At 37.7% G+C, this 16465-nt stretch overlaps 1 protein-coding gene across 7 annotated transcripts in view; it reads right to left on the reverse strand.

The window, feature by feature from the left end:
• RBPJ (recombination signal binding protein for immunoglobulin kappa J region) overlaps positions 1-16465 on the reverse strand; it is a 121062-nt gene that overhangs the window by 14315 nt on the left and 90282 nt on the right. For all 7 annotated transcript variants that reach the window (XM_064285984.1, XM_023549778.2, XM_010591405.3 and 4 more), the window contains 2 exons: positions 15536-15631; positions 8610-8775 (listed from right to left, as the gene is read on the reverse strand). In XM_064285984.1, the coding sequence (XP_064142054.1) occupies positions 8610-8775; positions 15536-15631 (262 nt within the window). The remainder of the gene's footprint in view (positions 1-8609; positions 8776-15535; positions 15632-16465) is intronic.

A 16465-nucleotide genomic window follows, 5' to 3' on the forward strand; every position in this document is an offset into this window, starting at 1 on the left:
GGAGGACAGAACAAGATGGCAAAATGAGTAGATGCTCGCATTTACTCCCCAGCAACTAACTCACTGAACAATGAATAAAATCAAGCACAGACTGAGATCTCAGAACGCTGGACAACAGCTGAGCTGTAACAGTCATGGTGAGTCTAGAAGCGAGGTGGAGGAGGAGCAGGGACAACAGACAAGCTAGGAGAACCTACCTGCTAACATGGGGAGCATTCGCTCATCAAAGCCATTTTAGGACATCGCTGGGTCACACCCCAAACAGTTCCCAAACATTTTGGGAACACAGAAAGGGAGCTAATCTGAGGAAGCTGTAGCCCGATTTTTTAAGGCGGCACAAATTGGCCGCGGGAGTTCGCAGACTGTGCAATTGGGAGAGGACGAAGGGAGACTGGTGCCGTGAGAGTGCTGTTGAATCTCGCTGAGGCCTGAGATGGGTGGGCACTAGGTCCAGGAGGAAGTACAAGGGCAGCAGGGCAAGGGGAATATCTCAGACTGAGGACACAGAGGGAAAAGGTTGGTTCTCTGCACACAGCAGGATACGTTGGGCCAGCCTGTGCAGGGGGCTGATGAGGGAAAAACATACAGAGCCTCAGGTAAGTCTAGCCCCACTGCTTACTTCAGCATCTTAGACCAGTTAAACCTCCCTTCCAGAGATCAAGCATCCAGAACTCCTGAATAACCTAAGGATAAGATGCCCTCTAGTGGTTCTCAAGAGAAGATATCAAGCCCACTGCCTCAGGTTCAATTCTGAATCACAGGGACCCTGCGGGGCAGAAGGGAGCTGCCCCATGGGGTTCCCAGCGCTTTGAGTCTTTGCGGATAAGGGCTTCCAAGTCTTTCTTCTGCAGAGCGGCTGGTGGGTGCAGGCCCTGGCCTTTTCTGTTGGCAGCCAGGTGCTTGGCCTTTGCACTACCAGAGTGTTCAATCTGAAAATTTCCCCACAAAAACCAGAATACAAAATTTAAAGTAAAAAACAAGATAACACAAGTTCAACAACAACAACAACAAAAAAACAGTAAAACACATGAAATCACAAGACCAGAAAGACTAAGCAAAAGCAAGAGATGAAGATCAGAAACTTTCTCCTATGGAGACCACACTGATGAACAGAATTGATCATTTTCAGACTATGGTGCTAAAAGTTTTTAAAGAAAGCAAAAAGCACACAGAAAACAAACCTAGCAGAGATCAGGAAACAAATGGAAGAACAAACAATATGAGAGACTCGACAATGAAACTGAAAACATCAAAAAAACAAAGAGCACTACTGGAACTAAAGAATAAAGCAATTGAGTTATAAAACACAGAAGAAACACTCAACAATAGAGTCGGACAGAAGATAGAATACATGAACTAGAAGACAAAATAACTGAACTTATCAAGTCTTTAGAGGAACAAGAAAAAAGAAGAAAGAAAAGCAAGCAAACTCAAAAGGAAATATGGGATTCATTAAGAAAACTAATATTAGAATTACTGGAATCCCGGAGCACCATGACAATAACAAAGGCATAGAAACAATCTTCAGAGATGATCAGAGAGAATTTCCCAGACCTAAAGAGAGAAAAAAAAAAAAAAAATTTTTTTTTTTTTTTTTTTAAAAAGAGAGAACCAAGCCATCCCAAATGAGAAGGGACACAAAAAGATCAACTCTGTACCATATCCTAATAAAATTCTCAAAAATCAAAGACAAGGAGAGACTTTTGAAAGTGTAAGAGAAAAATGCAGTATACATGTCAAGTGTCTTTCATAAGAATCAACATAGGTTTCTCCACAGGAATTCTAGAGGCCATAGGACAATACAATGACATATATAAGATACTGAGTGAAAACAACTGCCGATTAAGAATTCTTTACTCAGCAAAGTTGTCATTCAAAAACAAGGGAGAAATCAAGACATTCCCAAACAAACAGAAGCTCTAGAAATTCACCACTACCAGACCAGCTTTGTAAGTGTTACTCAAGACAGTACTGTAAAAGCAAGGACAAGAGCACTATATTAATACTCGTATCTATTTTTTTTATACCTGAGGAAAAAATAAATAAGAGACAGAAAGAGATCTTCAAAAAATGCAACAACACAGGCAATCATAAGGAGCAAGTACGATATTTTCAGGAACTGAACTCAATAATTAAATCCCACAAACAATACAATGTCAAGTTTGTAAGAAATACGCACAAAGTAAATGTATCAAATGTAGGTCGTATATTGATGTTAATGGAGACACACCAACAGAAATGGGGGAGGGAAAAGCATGTCAGGAGATTTATTATGTTAAGGTTGTATGTTAACTGTTGTTCATGTTAAACACTATTACCATTTTAAGTTGTGTAAGAGAATATATGGAGTAACCACTAAGAAATCACTAAGAAAAAACATTCAGAAGGAAGAAAGCAAAAAGGCTCATCACAAAAAAGCAGCCAAATACAAACAAAAACAGAAAAATCAGAGTAAAAAAACAAAGATAAAAACACTTAAAAAACATACCAAAATGAAAGGTGGAGGCACTTCATTTTTAGTAATAACCTTAAAAGTAAATGGTCTAAATGACCCACGTAAAAGGCAGAGAGCGGCAGAAGGGACAAAAAAACATGATCCATCCTTTTGCTGTCTACAAGAAACACACCTTACACATAAGGAACAGACTAATAATAAAAGGATGGAAAAAAAACATTCCATGCAACCAGTAAACAAAAAAGAACAGGGCAGCCATACTGTTATCAGATGAAAAAGACGTTAAATCAAAATCTGTTACAAGAGACAAAGGACATTACAAATAATAAAAGGGTCAATCAAGCAAAAAGACATAACCATTATAAATATATATGCATCTAACAGCAATGCACCAAAATACGTGAAACAAATACTGACTAATATGCAAAGAGAAATAGACAACTCCACAATAACAGTAGGGGACGTAGACACGCCACTTTCAATTACAAAAATATCTAGAAATAAGATCACTAAGGACACTGGGAACTTAAATAAAAGCATAAGCCAATTGGGACTAACTGACTTAACACTCCACCCAGCATCTTAACAATACACATTCTTCTGCAGCACACATGGATCATTTTCCACAATAGACCATATGCTAGGACACAAAAAGAGTCTCAACAAATTAAAAAAAAAAAAAGATTGAAATCATACAAAGCATCTTCTCTGACCATAACAGCATCATCATGGATTGAACTGTGTCCCCCAAAAATATGTGTATCAATTTGGCTATGCCATGATTCCCAGTATTTTGTGACTGTCCATCTGATATGATTTTCCTATGTGTTGTAAATTCTATCACTATGATGGATTAGCGGCAGTCATACTGATGAGACCTACAAGACTAGATTGTGTCTCAAGCCAATCTTTTTTCAGATATACATAAGAGAAGCGAGTAGAGACATGGGGGGCCTCATACCACCAAGAAAGCAGCACTGGGAGCAGAGTGCATCCTTTGGACCTGGAGTCCCTGAGCCTAAGAAGCTCCTCGGCCAGGGAAAGATTGGTGACAAGGACCTTCCTCCAGAGCCAACAGAGAAAGTCTTCCCCTGGAGCTGACACCCTAAATTTGGACTTATACCCTACTAGGCTGTGAGAGAATAAATTTCTCTTTGTGAAAGCCATCCACTTGTGGTAATTCTGTTATAGCAACACTAGATAATTAAGAACTAGAAATCATAAATAGGAAAACAAATAAATGCATGGAAACTAAATAACACACTACCTAAAATCAAACGAAAATGAAAACACTGTGTATCAAAACCTTTGGGACAAAAGCAGTATTCAGAGGTAAAGTCAAAGCAATAAATGCCTACATTAAAAAAAACAAGATCCCAAATCATTAACTTTAACCCCAAATCATTAACTTTTTCTGATAGCAAAAGCCACCAGAAAAAAAGGAAATAATGAAGATCAGTACAGAAATAAACATAATAAAAAAATAGAATCAACAAAACCAGAAATTGGTTCTTTAAAAGGGTCAATAGAACAGACAAACCACAGGCTAGATTGACCAAAAAAAAAACGAAATGAAATTGGTGACATTACAACCAATCCAACAGAGATAAAATAAAAAGATCATAACTGATTACTATGAAACATGGTACTCCAACAAATTTGGAAACCGAGATGAAATGGACAAATTACCTAGAAACACACTACCTATCCAAACCAACACAAACAGAGGTAGAAAATTTAAATAGACCCATTACAAAAGAAGAGATTGATCATTAAAAAAAAAAGCCCCCCCCCACCCCCGGCCAGGACCAAATGTCTACACTAGAGAATTCTACCAAACATTCAGAGGAGAGATGATACCAAGAAATAAGACAGACTTGAAGAACTGATGCTTCTGAATTATGGTACTGGCGAAAAATATTGAATACACCATTGACTGCCAGAAGAACAAACAAATCTGTCTTGGAAGAAGTACAGCCAGGGCCCTCCTTGGAAGTGAGGATGACAGGACTTCGTCTCATGTACCTTGGACATATTATCAGGAGGGACCAGTCCCTGGAAAAGGACATTATGGTTGGTAAGGTACAGGGTCAACAAAAAAGAGGAAGACCCTTGATGAGATGGATTGACACAGTAGCTGTAATGATTGGCTCAAGCATAACGATTGTGGGATGGCATAGGGCCGGACAGTGTTTTGTTCTGTTGTACACAGGGCCACTATGAGTTGGAACCAACTTGATGGCACCTAACAACAACATGAAATTGTTCTGCAACATTAAGACGAGTCTATAAAAATGGGCATTAATGTACTAAAGTGGATAGTAACAGGGTGCAAAATGAAATGTTTGTCTAAATGAAAGTCATTACATTCCAATGGGAAAGCTTAAAAATGTTGAGATCACGTAATTTGAGTATTAACATTAACGGATACGATCTATATCAGAAAAGAGAAAATACTGAAATCCAGCATAAATGATAAGATAGAGAGGCCAACGGGAAAGAAAAAAGAGCACAGAAGGTTAGGTCATAAGACCTATACACTAAGGCTTTTGCTTTGTTTGGGAAAAAACAACACACACACATTTCCTTGGAAAAAAAAGGAATTATGTCCTTAATTGGAAACCCTGGTGGCGTAGTGCTTAAGAGCTATGGCTGCTAACCAAAAGGTCAGCGGTTCAAATCCACCAGGTGCTGCCTGGAAACTGTATGGGGCAGATCAATTCTGTCCTTCGGGTCGCTAGGCGTTGGAATTGACTCAACAGCAATGGGTTTTGTTTTTATGTCCCTAATTATAAAAATCATGCCTCAGATGTCTTTACCGTAACTATTGTTTTTAAAGAACTATGTGGCTATTGAACATAAACTACTTGATTCCACAAGAAAAAAAGAGAAAAGCCAACAACTAATGAAAGTATTAAGGCTTTAATAAGTTAACAGAAACTAAAATTACATTTGCTTTACCATACTAAAAAAGGCTAAATTAGCTAAAGGAATTCTAAAACAGAAAATCACACATAGTAATCTCTATATAAATTAATACGAAAATAGTTTAACTTAAAAACAATTCCTTGAAAACATGATCTTTAGAAAATAAAAACGACCCTGAAATGAATAGCAGGTTTAATGCTGTAAAAAGAATACTCTAAGTAGAAAACAAAACAATGCTAAAAAGAGAGCTGTGGAGGGTGTAATATTTTAAATTAAGAAAAACACAAGTGTGCTAATTAGGGAAATGATTATTTTATAATTTACTTAGCTGCAACTATGTAAGAAATAAAGTTGAGGAAAAGAATATTTAACCCATTATAAACATCATTAAATGAAATCTCAGGTCCACAATGTTACCAACATATAGTCAAATGTCATGACCATAAACTTAAAGGTCCAGCTAAATATACTAGAATTTTGTTGTAATGAATATTTAAAATAAGTTCAAATACCTAATAATACAAAACGAATAGCCTTCTTTTTCAAAAATGACTAAGTGTATCATCTAGTGAACACAGTGCTAAAAGAAAACAGTATTTCTTTAAATGAATGGAGGTAAAGTGAAGCAGACCAGAGCAAAGTGTCTCTTTCTGAAGCGCAGTAGGCCACTGTTTGGGATTTGGGTACTGCTGGCCCAAATACACCATGTTCTTATATTTCATGCTCCCAGCACTGATTAGGTTTTTCTTTCAACCTGGAATGTCTTCTACTGACTCTCAACAAGTCTTATTTTGTACAGATTTCTCTACAAGCATTTTTCATAAAAATGAATTATTAACATACAAGTTTTGTTCACAGATAGTACACAATCCTATCGGTAGGTGTTTTAAATACAGCTAATGCTGTAGCTTTCAGATATTCGTCCCTCTTCTGCCAATTTCTAGGGCTTGGGGAAAAGTGTATAATGGTAGAAGTGGAAGAAACATACAATGGAAGATAGCATTATATCTCTGTCCATGCTGAGGCAGCCTTACTAGGTCTCCTGGGTGATGCAGTGGTTAAGAGCTCAGCTGCTAACCAAAAGGTCAGCAGTGTGAACCCACCACCCACTCCCTGAAAACCCTCTAGGGCAGTCCTGCTGTCCATGGGGCAGACTCAAAGGGCAACAGGTTAGGTCTCCCGGGAAAGGCTAAGAGTGATGCTGCTGGTTGGTTGGTTTGGTATTATTGTTGTCAGCTGCCTGCAGGTTCAGTTCTGGTTCGAAGCCCTGCTGAGAATTTGCATTTCTAACAACTTCCCTCCTGAAAATCTGCTTGTCTAACAAGTTCCCAGGAAGTGATACATAAGAATCACCTGGAGATCTTGTTAAAATGTAGGTTCTGATTCAGTGTACCTGAGCAAATGCAAATTCTCAGGAGGGAACTTGTTAGCAAATTCTAAGCAGGGGTTAGAAGCCCTGGTTGCTGGTCAAGTAGATTCCAACTCATGGCCACCCCATGTGTGCAGAGTAGAACTGCTCCATAGGGCTTTCAAGGCTATGACCTTTTGGAAGCAGACTGCCAGGTCTGTCTTCTGAGGAGACTCTGGGTAGTTTCAAACTGCCAACCTTTTGGCTAGTACTCGAATGCTTAACTGTCTGTGCCATCCAGAGGACTCCTTGTTTAGTATTACCTCTCTTAGAAGTACTGGAAGCTAGAATTGGTTAAAGGCAGAAATGAAGTTTGATTAAAGCAGTTATATATACTGGTGACTCAAATCCCTGACTTCTTGATACTATCTGATCTATAACCTACTGCGGTGGAGTCGATTTCGCCTCACAGCACCCTTAGGACAGAGTAGAGCTGCCCCATAGGGTTTCCAAGGCTCTAATCTTTACAGAAACAGACTGCCACATCTTTCTCCCTCGGAGCTGCTGGTGGGTTCAAACCACCAACCTTTCAGGCAACAGCCAAGCACTTTAACCACTGTGCCACCAGCGCTCTTATGTGATCTCATCATTACTAAAAGGCTAAGTGGAAAGCTCTAGGCCATATTAAACCTGGGACTTTGTATTTAACAGGAATATGAGACACACTAAACTCGACTCAATGGCAACAGGTTTAGTTTTGGCTTTTTAAAATGTGTTATGACCCATTCTACCAGGCCACTACTTAAATCTATATTTTTAACTCTAAGGTCATAATTTAGAAATATTTTTACTACTCTACTTTTAAAAAAAAAATTAAACAACCTTTATCATAATGTTTTATCCCAAACCTAAAACACAGCAAGTCTTACTGATAAAAACTAGATACAAACAACCAAATTTCAAGGAGGTTGATATTAAGGTCTCTTAGTACTCACTTGTTATCTGTAAAATGACTAAAACTGGATTTGGTAGTACAAATCTTCTAGAGCTTACCACCGTCAACAATTACCCTCCAACCCCTATCTCTAGTGCCAATTAGAATAAAACAAACACTAAGCTACTTAAACAGAGATGTACTGAAGGAAGAAAAGTTTTTTGTTTTATTTTTTTAAAAATTCATGCTGTCACGGAGATCAAAACTAACCAGTTGTCAAATTTTATATCAGGAGAAAATAATAGTTAAATTCTAAGTGAATAAAGAACTATTTCTGAATATTGATGGTACAGATTAAAATAAAATTAGTAAAACTAGTTGATAAATGTATTTCCCCAGCAAATTAATCAAAGAAAATCCTCTAAAAGTTTGCATAAAGCTGTTTGTGGTCATTCTTGTCTAAAGCATAGTTCTGCTCCACCCTGAAGCTAAGGAAAACATTTATGATCCTTATAACCCAAGTAAATGCTTCTAAGGTTTTGTCTGTAGCTCTTTGCTTCTAGTGTGAGACTTAGAGTGGAGTAAAACATTAGTAAACTATGTATTTCATAAAAATTTGAGTATCATGCCTCTACCAGACAGAAATGAGCAATTTGTCTCCTCAATTTATTATTGGCTTCTATTAGAAATCTCAGATTCACAGCCTGCTAAAACTTTTAGCAAGCTGGGAAGCTTACTGCACGCCACGTTTAGATGTAAATAGCTTGAGCTGCTCCACAAATCCAAAAATCAGTGGCTATTTGAGAGGTATATTCCTGGTTCTGATTTATGTACTTAAGAAATTGCTATCAGTAGCTATTGGAAAAAAAAAAAACACCACCATGAAAACTATAATTTGGTACCTAGTGTGCCTTTAGGGAAGACCCAGCATAGTCTTGATTTACCTTTCCTTCCAAGTTCAGCTGCTGCATTTCTTGGTCACTATTTCCTATTCCAATAAATGCACAAGGTTGAGACTCTTGTTCAGAACAACCATCGCGTTCCATTTGTTCTTTTTTTTTCTTCCATCCACTGCCCATAAGATACACACAAGGAGGAGGGCAAAAAAACCTGAAGATGAAAAAACCATGCAATTAGATTCAAGAAAACACTAACCACACTGAAATGTACTAAGTTAGCACCTGATGAAAACTTTTGGTAAAACCTTCCGTAACGCAAATTATCACTTCCACAGCACAGAAATCAAGACTTCCACAAAGACTACATTTGTCCAGGTGAGGTTCACCTCGATTAGAGTTGTGCGTTCATCTGGACTAGACACTTTTTAAGAATAGAGGGCTTCTCTTTAAATATTCAATTATTCAGAGTATATACTACTGGAGTTCAGCAAATTAGAGCTTCTCTGCCATGCTGCAAAACATGATACATCACCACAGAATCTGCAGTTACTAATTAAGGTCTACTCAAAACAATGTTTTTATTAATATTGACATTATTGTGATTGATATTATGTTTAACTTTATTTAGTAGTTAACCTAGAAAGTAGCATTAGAGCAACGCACAAGTAGAAGTTTTCAAAATATTAATAAAACTAAGTAAAATTAAAAGCAAAATACAACACTGGACAATGAGCTCTACGAGAGTAGTGCCATGGTCTATATGTCTTATATTCCAATCACCAGGTACACCGTGAATGACTGAGAAATATTTTATGCTAAAAGAACAATACACCGTATTCTTTTAACTCACAGACTACCAACAAGTTTGTTTTGCTAGTTGCCAACAACCACCCTCACAGATACTTCCCACCTAGAATGACTTCCTTATAATCTTCTCTTGGTCAATTAAAGATAATAACAAAACTCTTGTTTCAAAGTCTAGTTCAAACCCCATATTTTACATGGTTCAGACCATCAAACCAGTCCTTATGTAGGGTGTAATTCCCTCTGTGCTCAATTATACACACTGACTTGTACATTCTTTGACATTTATGCCATGTCTCTCCAAGGGTGAGAATATACTTAGTCAATCCGTACAGGAATTTCAGAACACTTAACTGTGCTTGCGCAGAACCTGTACATAGACTAAGGGGCAGTCGTTTGAACACAGCAAGGGGATAGAGTACGGTTGAAAATCAGGAAAGGTGAGTGTCAGGGTTGTATCCTTTCACCATACTTATTCAATCTGTATGCTGAGCAAATAATCCAAGAAGTTGGACTATGTGAAGAAGAACGTGGCATCAGGACTGGAGGAAGGCTCGTTAACAATCTGCGATATGCAGATGATACAACTTTGTTTGCTAAGAGCAAAGAGGACTTGAAACACTTAGTGATGAAGATCAAAGGCTAATCAAAGACTACAGCCTTCAGTATGGATTACGCCTCAACATAAGGAAAACAAAAATCCTCACTGGAGCAATAAGCATCATGATAAATGGAGAAAATACTGAAGTTGTCAAGGATTTCATTTTACTTAGATCCACAATCAACGCCCCTGGAGGCAGCAGTCCAGAAATCAAATGATGTACTGCGTTGGCCAAATCTGCGCAATAGGTCTATTTAAAGTGTTTGAAAAAGAAACAAACAAACAAAGCAAAGATGTCACTTTGAGGACTAAGGTGTGCCTGACCAAGCCATGGTATTTTCAATCGCCTCATATGCATGCAAAAGAAAACTGAACAATGAATAAGGAAGGCCAAAAAAGAATTGACACATTTGAAAGCCGGTGTTGGCAAAGAATACTGAATATGTACCATGGGCTGACAGAAGAATGAATAAGTTTCTCTTTGAAGAAGTACAGCCAGAATGCTCCTTAGAAGCAAGGATGACAAGGCTTCATCTCACATACTTTGGACATGTTATCAGGTGGGACTAGTCCCTGGAGAAGGACATCATGCTTGGTAATCTTGGCAAGGTAGAGGCTCAGAGAAAAAGAGGAAGACCCTCAACGAGATGCACAGACACAGTGGCTTCAACAATGGGCTTAAACATTGCATCATGAGAATGGTGCAGGATCAGGCAGTGTTTCCTTCTGTTGTACATGGGGGTCACTATGAGTTGAAACTGACTTGAATGCACCTAACAACAACTCTCCAAGAGGGGCTGAAACTTCAAAGCTTATAGTAGTCAGGAGGGCCCTGGTGGCACAGTGGTTAAGCACTCGGCCACTAACCAAAAGGTCAGCAGTTTGAACCCACCAGCCATTCTGTGGGAGAAAAATGTGGCAGTCTGCTTCGGTAAAGATTTACAGCCTTGGAAGCTCTAAGGGACAGTTCTACTCCGTCTTTAGGGTTGCCATGAGCTGTAATCAACTCAAGGACAATGGATTATAGATCAGATACGTAGTGAGAAGCCAGGGATTTGACCCACCAGTGTAATCTAACTGCTTTAATTAAACTTCATTACTGCTCTTAACCAATCCAGCTTCCAGCACTTCTAATGGACGTAATACCACACACACATGCACACACACACATTCCTGTCCTTGTGGAACTTACAGTCTAATACAAGAGAGAGACAAAAAAAGATAAGTGAGTAAAATAATGCGTATACTCTGTTAGCTGATGGTAAGTGCTGAGTGAAAAAAAGTAAAGCAGGGAAGGGCTACTTGAAATGCAGAAGACCCAGAATTGACCAGGAAAAGCTTCCTTAAGAAGGTGACTTTCAGTGAAGAGACCTGGAGCCATGTGACTATCCGGGGTGAGAGTGTTTCAGCAGAGCGAACAGCAAGTGCAAAGGTTCTAGGGTAGGACCACAATCAGCTGTAGGAAAACAATACAATCGGCTGGAGTGGAGAGAAAGAGGCGAGGGCAATAGGAGATGAAGCCAGAGAGGTTAATGAGGAAGTAGACCAAATAGGCCCTGGGGGTCAAGCTGACTGAGGAGCACAGCCTCTGGAGTCTTCTCATTATTGATCTCAACCAACTGATACGAATCAGAATAGCTTTTGTGCCTGCATATTGGTACTGAAGCCACTGACATAAACGTCACCATCATAATGGGCCCAGTTCCAGGTCACTCCAAGTTTGGAGGGATGCCTGGATTAGCTGGCTACTTCTGCAGTTGGTTCAGTTCAAGTCTACACCAGGGATCTTTGTGGCCTCTAATGCTGGGAGCCACCCATGGCACAGACTCAAAACACCTAAGCTGGCATACTCTCAGGAGGTTGAGAAGGCATCAATTTTGGAAACTTGTCTCTTGTTGGAGCCCTGGCTGTGTAGTGGTTAAGTGCTACGGCTGCTAACCAAAAAGATCAGCAGTCCAAATCTACCAGCCGCTCCTTGGAAACCCTTTGGGGCAGTTCTACTCTGTCCTATAGGGTTGCTATAAGTTGGAATAGACTCAAGGGGAATGAGTTTGGTTTTTGTTTGTCTCCTGTTGGTATTAGTCAATTGGTATAAACCTATAGGTCAGAGTAGAACTGACCCAAAGAGTTTCCAAGGAATGGCTGGTAGATCGGAACTGCCGATGTTTTGGTTAGCAGCTGAGCTCTTAACCACTGCGCCACCAGGGAAATTGGTATACTAGCTATAAAAATCAAAAAGCTGTGCTTTAGTATAGCGCACCAAATGTAGTAGTCAAATCTCTTATGAGCTATTTATAAAAAAGTACTTTTATTGCATATCTGAAAAATATAAAGAGGGCTAAAACTATAAAAGACTGAATGGTGCTTATTTTCTCAAGAATACTGTGAGATAAAAGAATGTAACTAACAGAGTATAAAATTAGACAGGCTAATGGGAAATTCTTTGCCACTCAAGACACTGACCCCTTGGTCTCTCTTCAAAGTGCTTTCCAGTCATATAGTAAATGTGAGAAAAACTTTTAAAAAGACTCTTCAACAGTCTGAGATAGCCTTATTTAAGTCGCAATACAAGAAAGCAGTAAATACAAAATAATCTAAATATTGAGGTTATTTCTGTGATGTGATGATGAATTTATATTTTAAACAACCCAATGAATCAAATTTTCATTTCCACACATTTAAATAATAATACAATAATCAAACAGAATATAAACAAGCACTCCCCAAAAAGAATACAGACAAAAGAAAGGAAATTGAAGAAAGCGAGTATAAGGGGGAAAAAAAGGCCACCTAATTAAAGAAAAATTAAAATTCATCTTTATGATGGTGTGTAAAATGGATGATTTTTAAAATTTGGACAGTTGGTCGATATGTGCTTTTTTTTTTTTTTTTTTTAACTTTGTGCCACTCAGTGAAATTTGAATTTTGAGAAAGAACTATTCTCCACACATTTATTCTAGAGAAAGCCTGACAGATGAGTGGCCAGCTTAGAGTTTACCAGCTGCTAAGAAAGGGTGATACCCCTATTAAACAATGTTCCCTTTATTCTCACATCCCTCAACAGCTAGAACTGAGCAACTATGACAATGCTTTTCTCTGCCACTTGGTGGCGATGGGCACACATTTAAAATTCCATTCACTTCATAGTTGACACAGTATTTTCAAAGAAAGATTCAACAACTTTTTCCTCAAAATTTGAGATGAGGTCTGGAAAATAACTTACAGATTCAAAGAAGCCTTTTTATTCTGCCCAATATATAACATAACTTAGGTTAGACAAAATCCAAATTCACAACTCCACCTTTGCAGAAAAAATATTACTCTGATAATTACTCACTTCAAAAGTACCATATTTAGGAACTTTTTGTTCACCACAGTTACTTCAATTAATATACATTCTCAGTATGACTTCAGAAACATAGTTTAACTGTCCAAATGACTTCCTTTAACTGTCTCAACAGCAGCACTATTGCCTTTCACCCCTGCTTAATTATGTCCCTAAAGACAAAGTTAATGTTAATAATGTTTAATGGTATATTTCTATCTTTAATGGAAAATTTCCTCTATACAAAATAATCTTTTTAAGAAAAGGTTATTTTTTAACCTGTGAAGATCTTCTTTGATGAAACATTAAAACTAACCACAACTGCTGATGAGATGCCGGGTGGGTAATGCAAATACATGTTGGTTATTGGACACAAAAGTTAACATCAAGAACAATCTAAAATTCGAGGAAAAAAATTTCTGACCAAATATTTCTAGCATCATTCACTGGAGTTACATGCCAAGAGGAGATGGCCAGTGTGGTCATGCCTCCAGGTCACCCTCATGCTTTATGCCTTAGCAGCTCTTCAGAAAGGCCTGGACCTACATTAACAAGAAGGCTGGCGGCGCCTCTTTCTCTTTCCACTTGTCCCCACCGCAAGCATGAGTAAGGCGCCACATCTCTTCCTTCAGCCCAGGAAGAAACCTCAGCTGGGCTTGCTAGTGATCCAGGGAGCAGTCCCTTACTACTAATACTTTAAAAAACAAATTCAGTCACTTTAATGGGCTTCCTCAAGTTACCTTACTGCTACTGAATCTGCAGTATCAACTTCTTAAAACAAGGAGTCATGATCTTGATTGGTTTCTATGTTCCAAATCATTTTAAGTATTATATATTAACATTCAACTAAATAAACAGAAAAGGAAAGAAGATAATTAAATAATCTGTTATTGTAAAGAAAACTGTAGATAACAACTCTATCCCATACTTAGCTACAAATCAAATGATTAAGTTTATTAAAAGATAAAATAATCAGAAATTTAGTAAACTGAATAACTTAATAAACTTGCTCAATGTTTTTAAAGATAAAACTATCCATTAAATAGCTTCACCTTTTCAGCTCAGATTGAGATGAATTTAAGTAAGGGACTTCCTAATTTTCATCTAGCATTTAAATTAATTTTAATAACAGATTTACATTTCCCCTTCTCTTATACATATGCTAAGATCCCCTTTATCTCAAACTCTCTAACATTCCACTCGTTCCTTTCAGCCCAGTCCCCAAATATGAGTTGTCTGTTATTCCTTCGCCTACTTCAGTTTAGTGCCTTTCTAAATAATCCAAAACATCCTTCATCTTCCCCTACAAGCAGGCTATCCTTGACCATGGAGTGCTTAACCAAAAATACTGCTAGACTAAGGGTCAAGAAACTATTAACAAGTAAATTCCAGAACACAAATGAAAAAAAAAAAAAAAGGAACAACAAAAATTCTCAACTGTAAAAAAAAAAAAAGTTTTTAATGCTGAAGTTTATAAGATACTGTGGGAAAATGCTAACTACAAGGATGACTGTGGTCACTGTGAGCCAGGGGGTTTGAACCACCAACCTTTTGGTTAACAGCTGAGTGTTTTAATCACTGCACCACTAGGGTACCTACCAGCTCTGCTCTGTCACTATGAGTAGAAAATCGACTCGGTGGCACCTAACAACAACAATAACCTGATTTATAGGCAATTTTTGCAGTGCCCACATCCAGCTGGCATGAGAGAGTACCAGACCACTTTTGCTGTTCTTTCTTAACAATCTCAACAGACAGGTCAAGGTAGAGAGGACCACAAGCTCGCTCTTTACAATTGCTCCCTACTTCAACTCAAAAAGGGCTCAGGCCAGTTTTAGGATCAGGGATTTGTTTCGTCTTTTGTTTTTTTTAATGGTATTTTGGGGGTCACATTTGTTAATAAAAGTACATTCCCTACCAAAAGGAAAGCTACTTTTTGAAGGAACTAATTTATCGTGGAACTATTTAGGGGACATCAGGCAGCCCCAAAGAAAAATGACAAATTATTTCCTTTTGTGAAATCTTAGCCAGACCATCTTTACTAAAGGCTCCTTCTGGCTTGAATATGCCCCAATTCATTTGGTTTTTCTTCTTCCACAGAGTCAAATCCACTATTTCATTTTGTGCTTGTAAATTAACCCAATTAATAGAAAGGATTCTCTGAGGTGCATATTAACCCATCATTTGCAAATCATGTGACAGCTACAACAGAACTATCTACCAGAAAGACAATAATCTTACCTCTTTTCATTTCCATATGACTTCTGTGCGACTTTTGCATGAAGAATAAGTACTGTTTGATCCCCTCGTTCTTTTAAATAATTTCGCATAGCTTCCCTAAAATCAAATATAAATATTCTTATTACAGGGGTGAAATTTTTGATGATAGTTTTTCTTTATTACTATTGTCAATTAAATTACCTGTAATGAGAGGAATGCTTATGAATATTTCTTAAACAAGCAAAACTAAAAATAACAACAAAGCAAAACAAACCCATGAATTAAATGGAAAGAGTACTATACAGTGGAGCAATAAACAGGGCTAATTTTTATGCTTTTTTGTTTTATAAAAGAAGAAATTGTCCTTCATTCTGTGGAATTTATGATTTAACACAGTGAACTCACAACTGCAACTTCTAGAATAACTATAATTACCATGTACACTATTAATTTGGCCTGAAACTGTCATTTAAAAATTAATGACATGCAATACTTTTGTACTTTAATAACTTAGTTACCCCCAACAATCTCTCCCTCGGCTATTAGGATCAGTGTTTTCATGAATACAAAAGCCATAATAAATCATTAAGTTGCCGGATTTATAGCATGATTCTAAAATGACAATTCCTACATAAGAACAAAAAGGGGCTATCATTTATATACAAATACACAACTACCCTTAAAGATGTTACTAAATACATAACAAAATTTAATAAAGGCTATTTGAAACTAGAAACCCTGGTGGTGTAGAGGTTAAGAGCTACAGCTGCTAACCAAAAGGTTGGCAGTTTGAATCCATCAGGTACTTCTTGGAAACCATATGGGGCAGTCTGACTCTGTCCTACAGGGTCGCTAAGAGTCAGAATTGACTCAACGCCAACGGGGTTTTTTTTTTTTTTGAAAATAGTAAAAAACTGAGTTAATTTTGGAAAAAACACAAAGTTAATTCTT

This window comes from Loxodonta africana, chromosome 5, assembly GCF_030014295.1.
Source record: "Loxodonta africana isolate mLoxAfr1 chromosome 5, mLoxAfr1.hap2, whole genome shotgun sequence".
Classification (NCBI taxonomy): Eukaryota; Metazoa; Chordata; class Mammalia; order Proboscidea; family Elephantidae; genus Loxodonta; species Loxodonta africana.